Below are 24,286 nucleotides of genomic sequence, written 5' to 3'. Positions count from 1 at the left end.
AATAAAAAGTCCTAAAAAGTGAAAAAGTGTGATCATGGCGGACCAATTATATTATTTGTCTGTTCAACGAACCAGATAAATTAGATCAATAAAGCCCTTTTGTGTGATAAAATTTGCAAAAAGTACACTGCAAAATGTAATTTACTTTTTTCGGTCAAAATTAATAATGGCTTTATAATCAATTTTGTTGTATTGTTATGAGTTATCAAATTTAAGTGCCTGATGATATTTGTGTCAATATTTTCAGATATTATTTCGTGGATTTATTAGGCTTATAACCCCACAGGGTTACTAACATAACACTACTTTCGAAACTAAACCGCCCTCAATAACTAAGGATTTTATTTTGACCCAAAAGAGCAAGAGCATTTTCAAAAAAATCGAAAATAAAAACCGACACACGAAACACGTTGCTTAAATTAAAACTACCCTCCAAAACTAGTTGTACCGTGAAAAAACTCGATGCAAATTCGAAGTAACAGTATTAATAGGATTGTTCTCGATTTTTTTTATTTAAAAAAAAAGATACAGAAAATCGAAAAATTAATATTACACGACACATCGCTCCCAAGGCATCAGGTACCTTTTGGGGGTATCCCCCTCGTCAACAAAAAAAAGGCACGACGAACTTCATACCCAAATGCGGAGGGTAATGTTAATCAAGCGTCTGTATATCTCATTCTTTGCTCATCCTACAACCCAAAGGGCGAGACAGATTTTAACACATGATGTGCCGTTGGATTCGTCTAAATTGCGGGAGAAATCATAGGCTATATTTTTAGACACTCGGGTTTTTGTTTTTCATAATAATAATTGCTAGTTTTCCTTTGTCATTGTTGGTAATAATGATGGAGTAATGTTGATAAACATCTCTATTAATTGAAGAATAAACACACATTTTACGATTGACTTCTGTATATCGGTACTTTAATTCGCAAATCAGCCCACTCCACTTTTTGACAAAATGTTTTTTTATTTAATTTCATAGTAAATGGCGTTGAACGAAACCAAAATAAATGAAAAAGAGTTGCCTGATTTGTGAATTAAGGTATCGGTATATAAAATATGTTTGTCTGTTTGTCTTTTATAGAATCGTACTCTATGTATTTGATCATGTGATGATCTTTAGCAAAATTGTGCATGAGCCCACGAAGGTTTCTGAGTTTGTACGAGCAATTTGCGACAAATGCACCACTGTCATTCCAATGAAGGTACAAATTTTCAGTTATATGTATGTCATGTTATTTTTACGCGAAGTTGCTGGTTCTACCAGTTCATTATAAAATCATCGGTAAACATTTTATCGATATCGATGTTCCCTGTTCCGTGCCTAGCCCACTACTCGTGTCGAGGGGCAAGATTTTTTTCTGCTAGGTTCGCTTAAAAAAATGAATAAGGTCACAGGGTCACAGTTTTCGGTAAGAGGTCGAATTTGCAATTTTTCGCATTATTTTCCGTTCCGAAAGCGCTCGTTTTAAACTAGGGTTGCCAACTATAGGAACTGTACTTTATTTCGAGTCGTCATCCAACCATTACTGTCTCACTGCTGGGCACGGGTCTCCTCTCAGAATGAGACGGATTGTCCAGCGCGCTGGCCAAGTGCGTATTGGCAGATTTCATAAACCTTTGAGAACTATTTTGTCTTCTTTTTTTTGTTGAGAAATTTTAGGTCTCTTAGGTATGCAGGTTTCCTCAAGATGTTTCCTTCGCCATTTAAACAAGTAATAAATGTCTACCAATACGCACTTCGCCAGCGCGGTGGACTATGGTCTATTTTTTCTCATTCTGAGAGGAGACCCGTGCCCAGTAATAGGGAATGATGGGTTGACGACGGCGACGATGGCAATTAATATTCATTTTCCGATTTTCTGTATCTTTTTTTTTAAATAAAAAAAAATCGAGAACAGTATCGACAACCCTATTAATACTGTTACTTCGAATTTGCATCGAGTTTTTTTCGCGGTACAACTAGTTTTGGAGGGTAGTTTTAATTTAAGCAAAGTGTTTCGTGTGTCGGTTTTTATTTTTGATTTTTTTGAAAATGCTCTTGCTCTTTTGGGGTCAAAATAAAACCCTTAGTTATTGAGGGCGGTTTAGTTTCGAAAGTAGTGTTATGTTAGTCTTTTCACTTATCTATGGCATCGTAGATTTAAAGGTAGGTCGTAGGTTTGGTGGTTCGATTCCGGCGGCACCACCGTCACACCTATTTCTGTCTCATAACAGCAGCGTTAAGCCAGCCAGAACATAGCATGTTCTGGTTCGAAGATGTGGTTAAGGACATATACTTTTGCAATGCGTTTCAGCTTAGTCCTCACGGGTAGGTACTTATGTGGGAAAACTCAAGTAAATATTTTATGTGGGGTTGATTACAGATGTCCGTCGGCGGCAGTAACGACTCAGATAAGTATATTGTCCTTACCACACTCTTCAAATCGGAACACAGCAGCTACACTGCTGTTATTAGGCAGAAATAAGTGTGACGATGGTTTTGACTATTTATATATAGATACCTATGTTATGTTTGTTTGTTCGTTGATGATACTCAATTGATACACAAAAGGAGACACGAGGCTGCGATATCCATTCATGGTAACTATGATGTCATAGTTGTTAAATAATTTATAAGTTGCTTCAATGTTTATCTATTTTGTTACTTGGTCGAATATAATCTTAAATATAATTCTCGTGTCACAATGTTAGTTACCGTACTCCTCCGAAACGGCTTTACCGGTTTCAACAAATTTTATATGCATATTCAGTAGGTCTGAGAATCGGCTACTATCTATTTTTCATACCCCTAAGTGATAAGGGTTGATCAGTGTTCACCCTTAACATTTTTTTATTAATATGGCAACACAACGTTAGCCGGGTCAGCTAGTAATATGTGAATCTTTTTATTATTAGAGTAGCAGACGAACATGCAGTCCAAATGAATAAGTGGCTACTGTCGCTTATGGACATCTGTAGTCTACTCCAGATAAGATAAGATTCCTACCTAAGATCGGCCACAGATGCGCCACTACCCCTGAGGACTAAATCGGAACGTCTTATATAAGTATGTCGTCCTCACAACACACCTCTAACCAAAACTCAGCAGCGCTTAACACTGCTGTTATAAGCAGAAATAAGTGTGGCGGTGGTGCCACCGGAGTCGAACCACAAAGGGTTTTACCACCTTCAAGTCTTATTTTATATTATGGTTTCAGTTTTTTTTGTATATATCTAAAAGTATTCTATTTACTTCCCCCACTGATAAATCTGAGACATGCATTTTGAAAAAAGCTTTTATTTTTCTATACAAACTGACCCTACTATTTTATTTTTTTGAATGAATAGTATTGGTTACGGACCTCCATAACAACCCTGATATAAACTACCATTAAATGATATATGAAGCAAATATCGATTAATTATAAGTACCATCATCGTCTAAGTACACTATTGTATGTCAATTGACTCTTTAATAAAACAGATTTTGTCCCGTATGTTTGTTCATCAATTGATATTAATATAGATGCAGGGCCGGATTTACGGAAGGCGGTGCCTCCGGGCCTCCACAAAAACGCGCCCCTCAAGAGAGATGAAAGAATATTCACATTTCGACGGTTGCTTTTGTATGTTGTTCCAAACTATTTATTCGCAATTATATCGCAGAGGACTATGGCTTAAACCTTCTCATTATGAGGGGAGACCCGTGCCTAATAGTTTGACGACGATTCGCAAAATAACTAGGGGCCTCCGCACCATGTTGTGTCAGGGCCTCCAGACTTCCAAATGCGGCCCTGTGTAGCTGATTTTATACGTCAATTATTGGTACTATTTTAAGAGCGGATCTTTAAATTGCATTGTGATGCATTATTAAGGTTAAGGGTGTTTTAAGGATGTTCCGGGTGTTGAGTACTGGGTAAATAGATGTACATTTTGTAGCCGATTGCAGAGGGTAATGTTTTCACGTATGTGTTACCTATGTGTCATAATTTGGTACGCTTTACAGCCCAAACGGCTTTACTGGTTTGAATAACATAACTTTAATACTAGCACTAGAAATAGAAATAGAAATAAATTATCAATAAGTTATATAATGCGTCGGGATGCAGCAGCCAGGATACAGAAAGACCGAATTACTTATATAAACGTATTTAATCAAAACAGAATATTACATGTTTTGGATTAAATCTAACCTAAATTAAAACTAACTATCTTAAGTGACTTGCTGGGGCAATGTTAGCACCCAGAGTGAATTCCCACGATGGAAACGGAGCGGTGGTGCGGAGTCAGCGTTCCCACGGCACGGCGGCGGTGCAGGATCGGATGTCTTTCTAGTAATTTTGTTTAATTCGAATTTCTAACTATGGTGATTAAGGCCAAGCTAAATATTGATTATGTAAGGTGGCTAGATCTTGGGAAACTGTACTTGTTACTACAATAAAATACCCGACCACATCTTGAATCTTACAGAAAAAAGTTTAAACATGTCGTTAAACAAACGCTATGTAAAAAAGCGTACTATAGGCTGAGTGATTATTTGACCGATAAAACGGTGTGGTCTGAAGCAGCCCCAACTCTACATGTACCACTAGGTTAAGAGCCATTTTTGTGACACATTTTTTTTTTAAAAAGATGTGTGTTATGGAGTTTCTTTCGCCGTTTCTTCTCCATAACAAAACACCTTATGAAGTGGTGGTAGTTGTATTGACTTTCAAAAAGTGCTCTGTAAAGAACCTATTTTGAAATAAAAAAAAATGATTTGTATTGAACATATAAGGTGCCGTTGATTGTTCTTCTTTGAAGGGTGTGGTAAGAGAGACATACTTATCCGAGGCGTTCCAGCTTAGTCCTCAGGGGTAGCGATGCTTCTGTAGCCAACTTCAGGCAGGTATCTAATCTTATCTAATTTTAGATATTCATGGGCAGCAGTAGCCACTTACCATCAGGTGGACTGCATGCCCATCTGTTACTTCATCATAATAGAAAATAATACTGTATTATAAAAAGATGTATGTAGATTGATCTAAGAGATCTATGTAGACCGGCTTGAGATTAAGCTAGATTGACGGACAGTATAATTTCAGTGTCTTCATTAGATAACAATTGGGATCCGTATTACTTTCTTGATTGACAGATTATTATTGTTGAATAATGGATTTAAATTGGGTGCGTTTATATTGAAGCGGAGTCAACTGAGTCATCTGCCTAATACCAATTTGTGCTAAGGATTATTTTAGTTTACAATATATTTTCTTCTACTACTACCGGACGACGGCTTCGTCATGAAAAGATCTGGCAAGGAATTCAGTGGTTTTCCAGAACCACTAAGGGACCTTCAGAACCTACACACCAAAAAACTTTTGATGTGAAACATCTATAGCCGCACGTAAAACCGATTTCTGGCGTGGCGACGCATGCCGTGGCGACACTATACGATGGTATATATATACAGTCTATATGCAGTAGTGTGTACGGTGTGGCGACGCGTCGCCATCCGCATAACTATTACCGAAGTCACTGATTAAACGAATTAAGTAGTCACGATTTGAAATAAATTCGTAAATTTTTGTATTTAATGAAAATAAATGTTATTCAATAAATAGTCATCGTTATCTGGAAAAAAATCGTAATATTTTATTTTATCATTATGACATATTTAGTTCCTATCACAATATGTTCTTTTCTGCATATTACTTTTACAAAATAATGTCGATGTTTCACATCTGCCAGGCGTCCCGTGACGGCTCACATTTTTTATTAAGAACTCTGAAGCGTTTTAGAAATCGTACCCTTATAGCAAGTGATAATTAATTTTTATACGCTTAATGCAGGTAATTGAAAGAGGTGGATCTGGGATTCAAACCTCGGACCGTTCGATTTAAAAGACCAACTTTCAACCCTTAAGCACTTTATTAATTAGGCCTTAGGCCCTTAAGCTACTTTAATCTAAAATTTCCGACCCCTTAAGAGGCATAACTTCAAAAACATTAATAAAGATATCTCATTTTATGAGTGTTATTTTTTTTCTTAAAAAATAGGTACTCAAAAACCGGAACTCTAAACAGCTTAACACCGTCACAAAATTATATCTAAGGACAGTTACCGCGATATGTCGGATGGTTTTCCCAGAACGGTAGCATAAATCAGAATTACTTACAGGCGTGGACACTTCAAAGCGCTACGACCAAATAAAGTTGGTTGGTAAAGGTTGCTGTACGTACCAACGCGACGGTCTGTTGTGGATTTGCAATATAGAAATTGGTAAAAAGTTTTTGAAATTGGAACGTGGAATTTCATTGTCACTGCATAATTACGTCACGTTTTGAAATCTCTTAAAAATAAACATGATTTTGTGAGGTTCAATTTAGTTACAAAATGATCTCGTGCGGATTTATTATACCAAAATTTTAAAATTATAAAATTGTATAAATCTTCATTTTCTAAAATTTTATAAATTTTAAAATTATTTTATTGCTATTTTTGGATTGACAGCAAATTATAAAATTATTTCTAACGCTAGACAGTTACCGCGTTATGTCGGATGGATTTCCCAGAACGGTAGCATAAATCAGAATTACTTACAGGCGTTGACACTTCAAAGAGACAAGACCAAATAAAGTTGGTCGGTAAACGTTGCAACGCGCCAGATAGATATGGTTTTGCAACGGTATAAAAAAACTATTGGTTTGACTAAGTTTTCTAAATTTGAACGCGGAATTTCATAGTGACTGCATAATTACGTCACGTTTTGAAATTTCTTAAAAATAAACATGTTTTTGTGAGGCTCAATTGAGTTTCAAAATGACCTCGTGCGGATTTACAATTCTACAATTTTAAAAATTTCAAAATTTTTAATGAATAGATTTGGATTGACAATGTATAATTTCTAACGCAAGACAGTTATCGCGTTTATAATTTTATAAATTGTAAAACTTTTAAACATTACCAGGCAGATAAAGGGCGCGTTGACTTCAAAGTCGAACAAGAGAGGGTTTTATCATTTTCAATAAAATTAAATATAAATGCCAGATGCAGTCCGTCGCTCCTGTACTGTGCATCAATCCTTACACCGTGAATAATGAGCATTGGACTAAAATATTCTTCACCGAATGATTCTCAGGGCGTGGATAATGTTTAACGTTTTAGTTTTTGTATTTTGAGTAATGCACGACCTTCCGTTTGTAACTGTTAGCACTTCACGATTTTGATTTGAATATAGAATAGGATTGTTTTAGCGTAGGTAGGAAATTATTCAAATTATCTTATTATTAGTATTATTTTAATTAATTATTTTGTGTTATTTTCATGATGTTTTATTTTTATAATAATAAGTTCTTGTTTATATAATCACTGGCTGGTACGATTGTATGAGTTAGCATAAAAAAGAAAACGGACTTGACGTTTGTTCCAATTTGCGCAGGAATAATAAAATGTAAATTGGTTCAGGAAAGAGTTTTATTCTTTTATGTAGAATAAATAATGTTTTGTTTTTACGACCAAAGGTAGAAATCTAATCTTATCTAAGGGTTGATTACAGAGGTCCATGAGCGACAGTCATCAAATATATTTCATATAAAATATAGCCTATATTACTCGTGGATAATGTAGCTTTGTAATGGTGAAAGAATTTTTAAAATCGGTCCAGTACTTTTTGAGCCTATTCATTACAATCAATCAAACTAAGAAAGTTTTCCTCTTTATAATATAAGTATAGAAAAATATATATGTACCTACATCATATACGTGATTCTGTGATCTTTTCTTTATAATCCTTAAAGATAGTGCGTGCTTCTATCCTCAAAATCATTATAGCGGCCACAATAGATTAGTAAAGATTACTCACTCCTAACAAGAAAATGTACCCAGTTTTGAGAATTGAAATAGTTGCGTAAAAAAGTTTTGCCGCGTCTCCGTGCTAAAATGTCCCTAAAATATTTGAAATAACTATTTATTTATTATTTAAATTACGCAGTATTAGTTATTTATTCATAAATTTTCTCTAAAAATGTTTTCATTTGTCAAGAATTCAAAAAAAGAACTAACTAATAAGCCGTTTGTGGCTTCATTCAATTTCAAGGCGGCGAAGTATCTTTGCTAATCTATGTGTACGTCATATACGTGATTCTGTCATCTTTTCTTTATAATCCTTAAAGATAGTGCGTGCTTCTATCCTCAAAATCATTATGGCGGCCACTCGCATCCGTCAACAATATGATTTATTGTCGGCGCCATTTTCTTTCCCGCCCTTTCAAGTTTACGACAGAGGGTGTAGTTTTAATTTATTTATTGCACCATACCATGCTTTCACTAAAAACTGAATGTTTTGTATTATGGTTTATGGTTTGTCTTTTATGTTGTGTTGGTACCTTTGTGGAGTATTGAGTTTCGAAAATATGCAGGTTTGTATAGACCGCGTAAAGCTAGTCCGCTCTGAATATAGAAATTAATCGCGTCGCCATAGCAAATTGTATGACTACACCTGATCGCAACAACTTCAGAGCGGACTAACAGCTTGGCGCGGACTATACATGGTATAAAATAAGTTTAAAAGAAAAATGGTCAGTTGAAATGTTATAGATTTTTGATTGTGCAAAAGTTGAGAATGCATTTTCTTTAGTTTTAGTTCCTTATTTAGTTTTTATTATATTTTTATTATTTGTGGTCGGTCAGGTAGGAATCTGGTCTTGTCTAGTGTCTAGTAGCTAGTTTACATCAGGTAGACTGCATGCTCGTCTGCTACTTGTATACTATATACATAGATTGGTAAAGATAATTCGCCGCCTTGAAATTGAATGAAGCCAAAAACGGCTTTTTAGTAAGTTCTTTTTTTTAATTCTTGACAAATAAAAACATTTTTAGAGTAAATTTACGAATAAATAACAAATACTGCGTAATTTACATAATAAATAAATAATTATTTCAAATATTTTAGGGACATTTTAGCACGGAGACGTGGCAAAACATTTTTACGCAACTATTTCAATTCTCAAAACTGGGTACAATTTCTTGTTAGGAGTGAGTAATCTTTACTAATCTATGACTATATATAAAAAATAACATCACAGCGTTTTGATAGGTCTTGACATAAAAAAAAATCTGCGTCTTCTGATACTCCTAATTGGCAACTCCAAATTTAATTTTCCAAAAACCGCCAATCTCAGTTAGGAATCTCTTATCTGGAGTTGATTACAGAAGTCAAAGGGCGGTAGTAGCCATATTAAATAAACTGAGTATATTAAAGTCTATATATAGACATCACAAATATTTTAATTAATTGAATCATTTAAGTGCAATAAAATTATATAGGCAACTTCAAAGTTGTTTCGAAAGCAACCCAATACCACAAACTAAATAAACGTATATATAAAAATGTTCTTATATCCGTCTGTAGTACGGAAACTTTGATATTAGCTATTAACGTTTTGGCGGTCTAATCTGTGAACACGTTGATGCATCATTGAGCTATTAGAGTAATTTTGGATTTTCACAAAATTTTGAAGCAGTGATACACGAAAGTAGTTACATTAGTGGTTGAAACTCAGCCTCTCGATCGTGGGGTTCGAAGGTCGAATCGCAGGCACCTTTGATTTTTCAAGTTATGTGCGTATTCGAAATTAATTATCACTTGCTTTAACGGTAAAGGAAAACATCGTGAGGAAACCAGCATATCTGTGAGATCTTTAAAAAAATAATCTCAAAGGTATGTGAAGTCTACCAATACGCACTTGGCCAGCGTGGACTATGACCTAAACCGCTCACTCTGCGAGATTAGCCAACGTTGGTGCAATGTGTTGACGACGTCGAAAATGTTTTCTAATATACAGTGCAGCATTCGATCCTCGGTTAGGCTAATTCAACAATACATCCCCACAAACGTGCTGTAATACTTCCCCTACGATTCTGTCGAAAGCTCGCCGTAGGCTAATGAACGTGTTTATGCAACACTGAGACAGTCGAATGTTCTATTAATAAATATTTTTTTAGTAAATGTAATAAATGTTTATACTTTTTTAATGATTATTAAATGCTCAATGAGCATTGATAATACTATTTATAACAATAAATTTTGTGGTTCTTTTTTATTTGCTCCAAATTATAGACAGTAGTCAAAGATATAAATATAAAGAGTATACATTTAAAAGTAGCACACAAAGAAAATGTCTGAAACACCTAGGTCCAATAAATAAATAAATAATATAATATATTCTAAATAATGTGAATTAAATTTCAAAAGTAAAAAAAATAGAGAACAAATTCTACTTTTTTAACTTACTATAGGCTTGCGTTTGGCTACAACCTGATGTTAATAACATGCAGCTTTGGATAAAACACGCTTGTACGAAACTTTAGGTGAAGATCATGTTAACTAACAGGTATGATAAGAGCATAATTATCCATCGTCGTATGTATGTTATCATTAAACAAAATTAAAAGAATGCTACGGCCGTGCCGCTTTTTTTGGCTTTGGCTCGACTTGGCAGAGGCACTGCCGTGCCTCCAGATTAATTTAGTTTTATATTAGGTTCCTCTTCGACAAGCTTCTAATATAATAATTATTTTCAAAAATCTTTGAAACTATGACCACTACACCCCAGCTAATGCCAAAAATATTCCCATACAGGAATAATGCACTCCCTTTGGCCCTTCAATGTCGGGCACTGCATTGTTCCCGTTCTCCGCAACTTTCCATTAACACACACGCCGTCGGCTAATCCCTGGACGGGTTCATGCTGTAATGAAACAGTGGGTTCATCCTTACTAATATTATAAATCCAAAAGTAACTGTCGGTCTGTCGGTCTCTCTGTCTGGTTGTCTCTTCTTCACGCCTAAACCACTGAACCGATTTTAATGAAATTTTGTACAAAGATAGTCTGAGACCCGAGAAAGGACATAGGATAGTTTTTATCCCGGAAATCCCACGGGATGTAGATGTAGTAGGGATGGCGATCTAAGATCGATTAATCGGAGAATCGATGTTTTGGACCAAAAAAATCGATTATTTTAATGGTTATTAGTAAGAATTGAATCGTAAACTATGCATTTGATCAAGTGATGATCTTTAGCAAAGTTGTTGTCCATTCCTATGAAGGTACGAATTTTCAGTTTTATGTATGTTAGTATGTCATATTATTTTCTTTTAAACGCGAGCGAAGCCGCGGGCAAAACTAGTTACAGCATAAACCCACTGCTGGGCAAGTAGTCTCATCACAGAGAGGTTCTGAGATTCTTATTGCGTTCTATTTAAGTATCAAATAACTATACCAAACATATAACCATTTCTCTCAAAATAAATCATTATTTTACCCATTCCTGGGCACTGGGCAAATTTCAAATATTACATAGTGTCTTTGTTAAACAAAAATGGCAATTATTACATTATTTGGAAAAAAGAAAATGTCATTTTTAGAATCTTTATGTTGTTTATTTTAAAGTATTAACAATTATCAACAAAATAACTAAATTTTAGATTTTTTTATTATTATTCTAAAATATATGTCCATATAATAAAGGAAAAAAATAGGAAAAAAAATCAATTAATAAAAAATAGATGTCAAAATGTAGGAAAGAACACGTTAGTTAACAATATTATAACATTTTGAAAAATCTACTTAACGAAGTTTTATTGTAGATTTCCTTTTTTATTTAAATTACTTAATTCCTCATAGTTTTTCATTTATTACCGAAAAACAAATTTATTACATGTTATTTTGTTTAAAAAAATGCCTTTTTATGTGCTCAATCCAAAAAATCCTTGAGGGTTATTTTTCTATATATCAGTTTGAACTAGCTATCTCATATTTTTAGGAGCTTCATCTCTATTTTTCACGATTTTGATCTTGTTGATTAGACTACAATTTTAAATCAATCTGTATATACCTAAAGGTCCTTTCTCTCCCCTTTCACAATTGATAAATCTACTCAGTTATTTCATTAATACGTCCAGTGCGATGTAGTACACCGTGATTCTCCATTACCAAGCGCCGGCGGCTAATCCCTGGACATGGTCATGCTGTAATGAACCAACGGAGAATGTTTCTGTTTTTTCTAACTCGCTACTGTTTTATTTTAGTTGTATCGTCAGTCTATTTTTTCTTTGTTTTGTTTTTAGTAGTGTCTACCCATTACTGTACCTTTTTTTCGTGGGGAAATCTTTCATAGGTTCCTCTAGGCGGAATGGCAGCGGAGAGGATATGCCGGACTCAGTACGCTCTTTGCCGCAACCAAGGGTCCCCTAGCACTCGACCGCAATCTCGACGGCACCCATTACTGTAGTTAAACCAACCTAACTCACTCATTCCTTTGTTTTTTTTTAGTTGTGTCGCCTAACTTAGTCCACAGGTGTAGCGACGTATCTGTTGCCAACCTCAGGTACGATCTTTCGCCAAATCTTATCTCGGATTAAGTAAAGATGTCCATGGGTCAGTAACCAGTAGGTGGTATTTACCATCAGGTGCACGCTCGTTTGCTACTTCTATTTTCCAAAAATAAATTTATTTAATGATATAATTTCAAAAATTAAAACGTACAAATTTCGTTGCTTCGTTCAAACCACAATATTTCGAGGTCTTCAACCGTACAGACAACCAATTCTTTTGTCTCAAAATTGTTTGTTGCAAGTAGTTTCTAAAAACAAGCGCCCGGACTAATCCGTGGTCGTGTTTATACAATAATGTAACAAGAAAGGTAATATAGAGAGTATTAAGAAATAAGAACATTGTCGTAAGAAACTTGTATTTGTTTTTCTTCGTTTTAGACTAGGTATCGTGTAATACGATCATTGGTGGGTTGTCGTTCTTGTAAATGAGTTTTTGTACGACTTTTGGATGGATTTCTTGGAATGTAGCCTCGTTTTAGACGTCTGTAGAGGTTTTGTTTTAGCGTATGTATGTCTATACATGTATGGGTCTCATTCTTTGTTTCACCTTGCAGATCAAACGGCTTAAACATATGACGTGTTTGTGGATTCGTCTAAATTGTGGGAATGAAATATACTATATTTCGATTATACAATTCCAAGTGTCTCTAAAATACATAGCTCAAAAATAAAATTTCGCTTAGATGGGTCAGATGGCACCCAAAATCTTGTAATTTTCTGTAAAAAGATTTAATTTTATTTTTAATAATAGACACTGATGCAGAAGCTGTTATTTTTTAAAAATCATCATTACTGAATTTTGATAAGATTAGATCCAAAATTTTAATAAGGTTTGGGAGATTGGATTCACAACTACAAAATTACAGCAAGACCGAATATTGTTTTTTTAGACTCTATGTTTTGTCTCTTTCCATCATAATATTCAAAATGTGAAGACGGAACAAGACACTACATACAAACGGGTACAATAGCTGAAATACTAGAATTAAGACGTTTATGTTTTAAGGAAGTCGTAGGGTCTGTTATAATTAGTGTTGTCAACTTTCTTTGAATTTTTTAAATAGTATTGCAAAAGTTAGGATTTTTTTGGAAATTAATAGAACATATAGTATTTTTTTAATATTTGTCTCACTATAATATACATAAAGATAAACTATCTATAAGAATCTACTGCTTATGAAGTTATATCAGGGTTGTGTGTTTGAAGGTAGAACATTTAAATTCGTGATGAAAATAAAGTATCTTTTATACTAATATTAACTAAAATATAGAACGATATTCTATATTCTGGTTTGGGTGGCAACCCTACATAAAACTATTAGTTCAGGGTCTACGGAGAACAATAAACGCGACTGAAGCAAGTGTAATATCTAAGATGTAACTTGTGAAACTTCAGAGACATAACAGACTTCTAAGTTTTTTGAAGTGATACTTCTTTAAACGTTTAAGGAGCTTATTAAGGAAAGTGATATTTAAATTTATATGAGGACACCTTCACGTAGTTAATTTATTTAAATAACTATATAATAGTTATATAACTAAACTATAACTAACTATATAATATAGTTAACTATAGTTTGATATACTTGTTCCCAGTTAGTCATTGTCAAAGGTGGTTAACCGTTTAGGTTTTTTAATTTTTTTTTTATAAATGCGAATTGATTCTCTTTTTGTAGGACTTTTCACTTAGTTTGTTATGTCATACTCTAACTAACTGTTTCTCAACGGATTAACATAACATAATATATCAAATTAATAGGATTTTATGAACCGTAAGAGGATCTACTTCGACAACACCACCGCCACACTTATTTTTGACAAATAACAATAGTTTAAACGCTGTTGTGTTCCGATTTGAAAAGTGTGGTAACAGCAACATTCTTAGTTAAGGCGTTCCAAATAGTCTTAAAGGTAGCGGCGCATCTGTGGCCCAACTCAAGTAGGACTTCAATCCTATCTTGGGTTGATTACAGATGTCTATCGGCAGCAGTAGCCACTAACCACCAGGTAGACTGCATGCTCGTTTACTACTTCTACTTACTATAAAGAAAAAATAACATGTTGATTTCAAATATCGTAGTATATAAAGCAGAATAATAGTTCAATACTATTTAACTTCATCTGAAAACCCTACTTAAGACAAATAATTTCCCGAAATTTCATGTGAAAATAATAAAACATCTTTCCAAGGAATTATCATGGAAGATACACAAAGCGGATTACATTTGTGTTCGGGGAACGAAAAACAAGACTTGTAAAATGTAAAAAGATTAACATCGTATCGTTCAGCTGATGTTACTGTGGAATTATTTTTAGGTAGGTTTTATTATTATTTTTTTATAATATAGAAGTAGCAGACGATCATGCAGCCCTCCTGATGGTAAGTGGCTACTACCGCTCATGGACATCTGTAAACCCCAGATAGGATTCTATACCTACCTGACGGCCACAGATGCGGCCGCTACCCCTGAGGACTAAGCTGGAACGTCTCGGAAAAGTATGTCTCCCTTAACACACCTTTCAAATCAGAACATAGCGGCACGAACACTGCTGTTATGAGGCAGAAATAGGTGTAGCGGTGGTGCAGACGGAGTCGAACCACAAAGAGTTCTACCAACTTCATACCAGGTTTAACTATGAGGCCGTCACTCTGTATAAATAAATTAAAATAGAAGTCTGTTTGTATTGTCAAAATAATTTTACTTGGTTCATATGGAAGTATATATTTTTAACAAATATTAGTAATTTTGTTTGTTTTTCTGTTTGTTCCCGTTAATCTCCGAAACAGCTGCATTAATTTCGACAGGATTTCTTCTTTCATCTGTAGTTGGTTGATATTATAAGGATTAACATAGGCTACTTTTATTTTAAAGAAACAATTAGGGTTCCCCCCAAAAATATGGGAACCCATGAAATCTCGAGAGTATCTATACTTTTCAATGTGTAATGCATCTAGCCGAGGTAGGAATATAATCTTAATTTCAGATGTCCGTGGTGTGCAGTGGACACTTATCATCAGTGGACTGCATGTCCGTGTATACTACTATTATATTTTAAATAAATAATGGTATCCCAAAGCGAACAAAACTGTACTTAAAACTAGTAGTGAAGAAAAGAAAAAAAGTATAATGAGATACTTTATCTCATAATAATTATTATCCTCAAACTAGTTACGCGTATTATTCTTAAAGATTAAAACATGATTTAACCAGAATTCCACTCCGTAGAAAGGATATCTGCACTGTTTATTCAGTGAATCTATATTTAGAAGGTGGTAGAATCCTTTGTGGTTCGACTCCGGCGGCACCACCGCCACACCTATTTCTACCTAATATCAGCAGTGTTAGGCGCTGCTGTGTTCCGGTTTGAAGGGTGTGGTAAGGGAGACAGACTTTTCCGAGGCGTTCCAGCTTAGTCCTCAGGGGTAGCGGCGCATCTGTGGCCGACCTCAGGTAGGAATATCTAATCCTATCTGTGGTTGATTACAGATGTCCATGGGCGGTAGTAGCCACTTACCATCAGGTGGACTGCATGCTCGTCTGCTACTCTTATATTATATAAAAAAAGAAGTGTGGATTAAAAGTTGTAATAATTGTATATATAATACATAACTGTCTGACTAAATAGTAGACTGAGTAGTGAGCTAAAGTACTGGAATTTTATTCATAGGTTCTTTATGTAGCGTAGCGTAAATGAGCACTACGAGGATTAAAAAAGGATGATATTGTTAGAACCTCTTTTGATTTTTAAGCAGATACATGAAACTTTGTATTTGGCTTTCTGGATAAAAACAATGAAACGCCTATTTCACCTTTTTTGGAAATTCTACCACAGCCTTTTTAGTGCAGTTGGGTTTTTGATTTTTTAATTAAATTACTAGTTTTAGTATTTGTTGCTATAACGGCCACGATTGTGCATCCTCTTTAAAAATGTCAATTGTCTATCTATTATGGTTCCAGAGATTGAGCCCTGTGACAGACGGACAGACGGCGAAGTCTTAGTAATAGGCTTCCGTTTTTACCCTTTGGGTACGGAACCCTAAAAGTTGCTTATAATATTTTTTATCCAGAAACTAATTTCGCGTATTATTCTTAAAGATGATAGTAAAACATTTATGTTTTAAACAGAATTCTACTCCGTAGAAAGAATATCTGCACTATTTATTCAGTGTTGAGTAAAAGTTGTAATAATTGTTTTTTACTGGCTCTCTCTTGCATTGCTTCGTTTCGGTGGATGGAAGATAAACATTGTTTGAGTAATTTTAGGTTTTTGTTTAGTTCTGTTTAAGTACACTTACTGTGATAACCTCACAGTAAGTGTACTAAAACAGAACCTTAGTTTCTATTATGCTTTACAGGGTGAATTTTTCAAATGGGCCTACAAACCGATTTAGCCGGCGATGCATTGGTGACTCCTCTGGTGCAATGTGCATAGGCGACGGTGACTGCATTCCACTGGGTAGCTCGTCTGCCCTATCGTTAGATATAATTATAAAACATAAAAACAAATCTAAAACTATAAGAAATAGATAAAAATGTTGATATGAGTTACGAGGCCGATTTTAATAAAAATTAAAACGTATTCTTTAGTTTAAAAAATATATTTTTCCATGCCGCAAATCGAAGGAGTTCAATTTGAAAAAAAAGCATGCTTTAATTTAGTTCACCTTCGGATAGTATCGCTTATAAGGATCAAATTCGGGGAAGTAATAATAGAACAAAAACTAAAGGAAAAGGCTCATTTTTAAGCAAATAGGTAAACAAGATACATACATTTTTGAAGTAAAATTTCTTTAGGCACTATGAGTGGGAACTAGAAGATTAATATAAAAACAAAAAACCTGACTACCTGAATGAAATTTAGCCTAAACCAAAGTAACTCCCACAATTTAGACGAATCCAACGACACCTCATATGTTAAAATCCGTTTAGCCGTTTGCACAGCAGAGCATGCTAAAGACTTAAACATACATACATACATATGTAATGCGTACAAACGCTCGAATAAACATTACACATTACACTCGGGTAAAGTAATGGCGTTACGACTTGAAGTAGTTACGTTGACCATTACAATTATAGTAATTATTTATTATGCTCTGTAGGACTACCATGAGTTTACAAAAGTATTACTCGCTAGCGACTGCGTAAAATAAATGTATGAAAAATTGTACAGCGCCTCTGGTGGTTACTCGTAGAACTAAAATCCGTAGTGACGTAACTCGATACGTAAAAAACCTATCGAAATCAAATCGCTAGCGAATGTCATTATGATCTATTGCCATACAAATTCGGTCCCATGAGTCATTAATTTGACAGACGTTGTCAAGAAATACCGTAACGATAGTAGTTATGTTATTCACTAGCAAAATGACAATAGTTTTCTATTTACCATTTCTATAGTGGCGTTTCTATGCCAACTCATGGTAATGCTACTGTACCCTTAGTATGAGTTTTTACAAAATGACTGTATTTGTATTTGTTTACGTATTTCCCATACATTTCTAATCAGTTCTGATACAGCCCGCTGGGGACGCTGATTGGAAATGTATGGTCAAATACATAAACAAATACAAAAACTGTCATTTTTGTAAAAACGTAAAAACTCATACTAAGGGTAGGTACTGTATCGAGTTAGTTACAGATGTCAATGTGTGGTAGTGAATAATATGTAAAATGAGAACTTAACTTACAACTGCGGTGCAAATATTTAATTATTAATTTCCTACTGGTTCCGTCTCGCATAGCGCCCCGGGCGAGTGGCGATGGAACAAAAATACTAAGCAATTACTGCATTAGCGTTGCCTAGGCTGAGGGCCGGTTCTTGTTGTTTTAAAAGACGTTTTGTTGTCGCTTTTTATGCTGTGTGCGTGCACTTGTGTCAAACAACGACAAACCGTTACAAATTGAAATGTGCGGATAGAACATTTGACTTTGTTTGTGTAGGTTTGCGAGCGCTTCTAGCTGATCGGATGGGGTGTCGCATTTCGAAAATTTAAGGTAAAATTTACAGTAAGCACTTGCGAGGCGTCCAGTTTTGTGCGTTTGTAGACTAAAGTTTGTGGCAAATGCGGAGTGTGTGGATGCCGCGCAATAGTTTTTAATTCAAGTTAAAACTTTAAAAAACGCTCGTACATATTAACAAATTAAATAGCTCAACTCACAACTGTGCAAATATTTAATTATTTCCAACAGTACCGCCCCGGGTGAGTGGGGAAGGAACAAAAATACTGAGCAATTACTGCATTAGCGTGGACTAGGCTGGGGGCCAGTTCTTGTGGTTTTAGTTGACGTTTTGTTGACCATTCTTTGTAGCATATTCTTTTCAACTGCGAGTAATTTTTGTTACTGCTTTATATTTTAGAATTAATTCAAGAAGTAGTTACTACGGTCTTCATTAGTGATGGAGGAAATTTTGTAATTTTTATAAAGTGTATTTATTATATTAGCGAAAATATATAACATTAAGCTAATTTATAATAAAAAGAAAACTAGTTATTAAAATTTGTGTAATATAAGTAAAAAACGTACATTTCCAGAAGTAATTGATTTGTTATATATAAAGTAGTAGAGAACCATGGGCAGCAGTAACCGCTTTTCACTCGCGTTTGCTTCTTCAATCTTAAAAAGAAATCTTATTCGGTATTATATTTAACATTATTCGGTATTACTTTATGATTAAATTATAAATAATATATCTTTATCCTGTCTCGTGCACGCGTATCCACCATTTGTTAGCCCCTTTCCTTTCACAGGTCTGCTGGAAGAAATTTCACTAGGAATAAGCAGTACCTTTGCACAAAATGTTATTTATAAGTCTTTTGTATTAGTTATCTGTGTGCATAAATAAATAAATAAATAAGAACGTACCCTGACCACAGATTAATAAATAGTTAATCTGTCTAATCTAATTTCACAGCAGCTAAGAGTTAAAGCCATGGAACGCAGTTAGTATCCATAGATTAGTAGTAGTAGATCTATACTAATCTATGGTAGTATCATATAAAATTCTACAACAAAATCATGAGTTTATTTTATTAAATGCGTATATCCTTCTTAGTTTATTTTCTTATTTAAATTTCAATAAAAAATGCTATTAATTTTTTTAATCTTAAATATTAGCTTAATATAAAAATTAACATTTTTGACAGGCCAAAATAAGAACCGCCTCTTAGCTTAATGACTGCGAACAGATAGATTTTCATTTAAAGTTTATTTTCTTCTTTTTTCATTTGCATTAATTTATTTTAAATTGAACATAAAATGTGAAATCAAAACAAGATCCGCCCAGTAGCTTACAGACACCAAAAAGTTTATTTTCGCGCTTTTATTTATAAAAAACTGTCTGATATAAAAATGCTGATATTTAATACATCAGGTTTAAATTATTTTTAACTGTTTAATTCTTAACATGTAATAAAAGCTTGTTTTTAAAAAGTTTTTTTTTCTTTTGATTTTAAATTCAACATCAAATTCAAGTCAAAACAAGAGCCGTCTCCCAGACTGTACGTAGGGGACAATAAGTAATTCGATACTTTAAGGCATTTCGCCCCACGGCTAATGGATCGTGAGGTATTAATAAAATGGCAGGTTAATGTCGGATTTTGTTACTTACTGTATTGAGATGGGGTGATACTCGATATTAACACGTTGATGGAGTAGTTAAATAGACTCCGGTTAGGTAATTGAAGTATATTTTGTTAAGAGTAAGGTACATTAAGGGATCTGTAAATAAAGCTTTCTACATCCCATCAATCACCCACACATGGATTTCTTCTGTATTGTTGGTGCCATGGACACACACAAAGACGTATGAGAAATAGAATGTGGTAGAATCCGTTGTGGTTCGACTCCGGCGGCACTACCGCAACACCTATTTCTAACTAATAACAGCTGTGTTAAGCGCTTCTGTGTTATGGCTTGAAGGGTGTGGTAAGGCAGACGTTTTTTTCAGAGGCAATCCAACTTAGTCTCCTGAGGTAGTGGTGCATTTGTGGTCGACCTCAGTTAGGATTCTAACCTTATCTGGGGTTTATTATAGATGTCCATGGGGGACAGTACACTTACCATCAGGTGGACCATAGGCTCGTCTGCTACTCCTGTATTATTTAAAAACATAAGTTAAAAAAAACAGCACAACACAACAAACAAGCCTTTCAGCCTTTCGGTTGAAAGGTATGGATGGCGGCAGACTTAGGAACATAGGTATAACCCGACCTTAGTACACATAAGTGACAACACATATGTGATTGGAATAAAGTAGAAACATTGCTACCAATATCATAATATAAGTAAAAAAATGTGAGCCGTCACGGGACGGCTGGCAGATGTGAAACATCGACATTATTTTGTAAAAGTAATATGCAGAAAAGAACATATTGTGATAGGAACTAAATATGTCATAATGATAAAATAAAATATTACGATTTTTTTCCAGATAACGATGACTATTTATTGAATTCGATTGCGCATGGCGACGCGTCGCCACACCGTACACACTACTGCATATAGACTGTATATATATACAATCGTATAGCGTGGCACGGCATGCGTCGCCACGCCAGAAATCGGTTTTACGTGCGGCTATAGATGTTTCACATCAATAAGTAACTAAAAGTATTTTTTTCTACAAATCTTGCAATATCAATGGTGTCTATTTTTATATCGGTTATGTAAAAAATTCTCATCATTTTTCCTGGGCGCAAAATAGAAGTATAACTACAAAAATATCCTATTAGACAATAGAAACATAGTAGTTTAAAATTTGTAGCAGTCTATTTTGTTAGTTAGTCTACGGCTCGCATCTTTGTATAAGCTTCAATACAATGGATTGGAGTGGGGAGCGTAATACTTTAAGTGAAAATATAAATGAAATTGAAACTAATTACTTCCTGCTTACATCTGCTATCTGATACAAAAAAGCTTCTCAAGTTATTAAACAGGAATTGTGTAATTAATGAATATGTTTTTTGATGTGAAACATCTATAGCCGTACGTAAAACCGATTTCTGGCGTGGCGACGCATGCCGTGCGCAATAACTACGAGTATTACCGAAGTCACTGATTAAACGAATTAAGTAGTCACGATTTGAAATAATTTCGTAAATTTTTGTATTTAATGAAAATAAATGTTTATTCAATAAATAGTCATCGTAATATTTTCTTTTATCAAAAAAATCGTAATATTTTATTTTATCATTATGACATATTTAGTTCCTATCACAATATGTTCTTTTCTGCATATTACTTTTACAAAATAATGTCGATGTTTCACATCTGCCAGGCGTCCCGTGACGGCTCACATTTTTTTTTTAATGATAAAATTATTTCAATGTGACATTTGTATTTTTTTTATAATGTACTGTAAGTGGCTACTGCTGCCCATGGACATCTGTAATCCCCAGATAGGATTATATTTCTACCTGAGGTTCGCCACAGACGCGTCGCTACCTTTGAGGACTAAGCTGGAACGCCTCGGAAAGTATGTCTCCCTTACCTTAAGGGCTAACACTGCTGTTAATAGGCAGAAATAGGTTTGGCGGTGTCTCCCTTAGACATACTTATCCGAGACATTTCAGCTTGGTCCTCAGGGGTAGCGGCGCATCTGTAGCCGAAAGGTAGAAATCAAATCTTATCTGGGATTGATTACAGATGTGCATTGGCGGAAGTAGCTACATACAATCAGGTGGACTGCATGCTCATCTGTTTCTTCTGTATTTAAAAAAATCAAAACTGATATCAAAATGTATAAATTTAATTCGTAACTTAATCTAATATAGAATCTACTGAATCTCCTTCAAAGTCACTGTAAGGAACCCATTTTAAACTTCGCTCATATAAGAAGTTATTTCTGAAAATCTGAAATTCGGAATGACGAAACTTTCCAACTAACCGTATCTCTGAAATATTCTGTTACTGATAGTGATGGATTGTTCAGATTTATAAGTTTTACGCGTTAAGACTGTAAAAGTTTTGATCCGACAGAGGGTAATGTTTTTCGAGAGTATATATGTATGTATTGAAGGTGGTAGAACCCTTTGTGGTTCGACTCCGGCGACACCACTGCTACATCTATTTCTGCTTCATAACAGCAGTTTAAGCGCTACTATGTTCTGGTTGAAGGGTATAAGGGAGACGTACTTTTCCGAGGCGTTTCAGCTTAGTCCTCAGGGGTAGCGGCGCATCTGCTGCTACTTTAGCTAGTTGGCAGACAAAGCTTAGCTAATTAAACATTTGTAAATCGATTTAATTCTTTTTTATTTATTTTATTCACCTTAACTTTCTTATTTTAAATTTCTTATAAGCATGTATATTTTTTGTAAACTTATTTATTGAAAAAAATGTTCAAATAAGTGTGTTTTAGTTAAAATAGTGTCGGTTTTTTAACATCGTATTGTAATTATTATGTGATATTTAATTAAATTTAACTCGCTCTCTTATAATAAAGCTACTAAATTTTATCGATCATACTAATAATGAAACTGTTATACTAATAATAAATATTTCAGATTCCTCATTTTGTTTCTTTATTAAAATTATCTTTCTTTCTTTCCAGACGCCACCAGCACAACCCGCGAATGATTCCGAATTCGACCGACGATCCTAGGACTTTAGTAAAACTGAAATCAATTAGCCATACGCCAGTATTATGTGATAAAGTGTGTCCATAAGTGTAGTGCATTGCTCGTCGGCCATTTTGTGACGATGGCCGCCATTTTGAATATGTTTCGTGTGAGCGCCGCCGGGATCCTCGCGCACGTGGTCTTGCTGCTCTCTCTGGCTGTTTATTCATCTTACGGTGAGTTACCATTTATTTTTTTCGAAACGGGACACTTGTGGATTTTTGTATATATCTACACTAATATTATAAAGAGGAAATCTTTGTTGGTTTGGAAACAAAAACTACTGGACCGAATACAAACATAACAATTATATTGATGATTGATATATGATTGATGATAACAATTATATTTAATTAATTAAATAAAAAATATATGTAGGTATAGCTAAAAGAACAGGACTATCCCATTCAAATTGAGACGTATAGTCACCCTAGATAGGTGTCTTACTCAAATTTTATTCTAGTAACGTGGAGTTGTGATTTTTTATTTTTTCTTCACAGAAGAAATATGTACATAATATGCTTAAGAAATAACGTTTGCAAAAATTCTGTGGAATATGTTGGATTTCTTTGTATTTTTATGTAATTTAAGAGTTACTTTTCCAAGGCGTTCCAGCTTAGTGCTCAGGGGTCGACTTGGCCGACCTGATGTTGGAATATCTAATCCTATCTGGGGTTGATTAAAGATGTCCATTAGCGGCTGTAGCCGCTTACCATCAGGTGGACTACATCCTCGTCTGCTGCTGCTGCAGGAGTTACTTTTACGTGGCGTTCCAGCTTGGTGCGCTGGGGTCGACCTGGCTGATCTGATGTTGGAATATCTAATCCTATCTGGGGTTGATTAAAAATGTCCATTAGCCGCTGCAGGTGGACTGCATGCTCGTCTGCTACTCCCGTATTAAAAAAACCCACGTGTTAATTCGATGACATAAAAACCGAGAAGCTATTCCCTTTAAACTGCCAATTCAATTCGACAATATTTTAACGCACCCCTCAGTTTCTATCGACCACTCGACTTATTAGCATAACAAAAACAGCAGGGCTTCACTGCTGTTGTAAAGCAGAAATGGGTACTGGGTAGTAGAACCACTCACTTTTTATATGATATAGCTGACCCGGCAAACTTTGTACCGCCTCAAAATCTATTTATCAAATATATTTCATATAAAATATAGACTATGTTACTCGTGGATAACGTAGCTTTTGAATGGTGAAAGTATTTTTAAAATCGGTCCAGTAGTTTTTGAGCCTATTCATTACAATCAATAAACAAACAAAATTTTCCTCTTTATAATATTAGT

At 34.6% G+C, this 24,286-nt stretch overlaps 1 protein-coding gene across 1 annotated transcript in view; it reads left to right on the top strand.

Annotated features, from left to right (window-relative positions):
* Positions 1-24,286, top strand: part of LOC140756947 (uncharacterized) — a 303,409-nt gene that overhangs the window by 42,655 nt on the left and 236,468 nt on the right. The window contains exon 2 of the mRNA XM_073092487.1: positions 22,920-23,162. Within this exon, the coding sequence (XP_072948588.1) occupies positions 23,069-23,162 (94 nt within the window). The 5' untranslated portion in view covers positions 22,920-23,068. The remainder of the gene's footprint in view (positions 1-22,919; positions 23,163-24,286) is intronic.

This window comes from Epargyreus clarus, unplaced genomic scaffold (assembly GCF_041222505.1).
Source record: "Epargyreus clarus isolate Ecla_fem2 unplaced genomic scaffold, WU_Ecla_fem_2.2 ptg000036l, whole genome shotgun sequence".
NCBI lineage: Eukaryota > Metazoa > Arthropoda > Insecta > Lepidoptera > Hesperiidae > Epargyreus > Epargyreus clarus.
The sequence above is the reverse complement of the archived record's forward strand: the minus strand, read 5'-3'. Positions and strand labels throughout refer to the sequence as shown.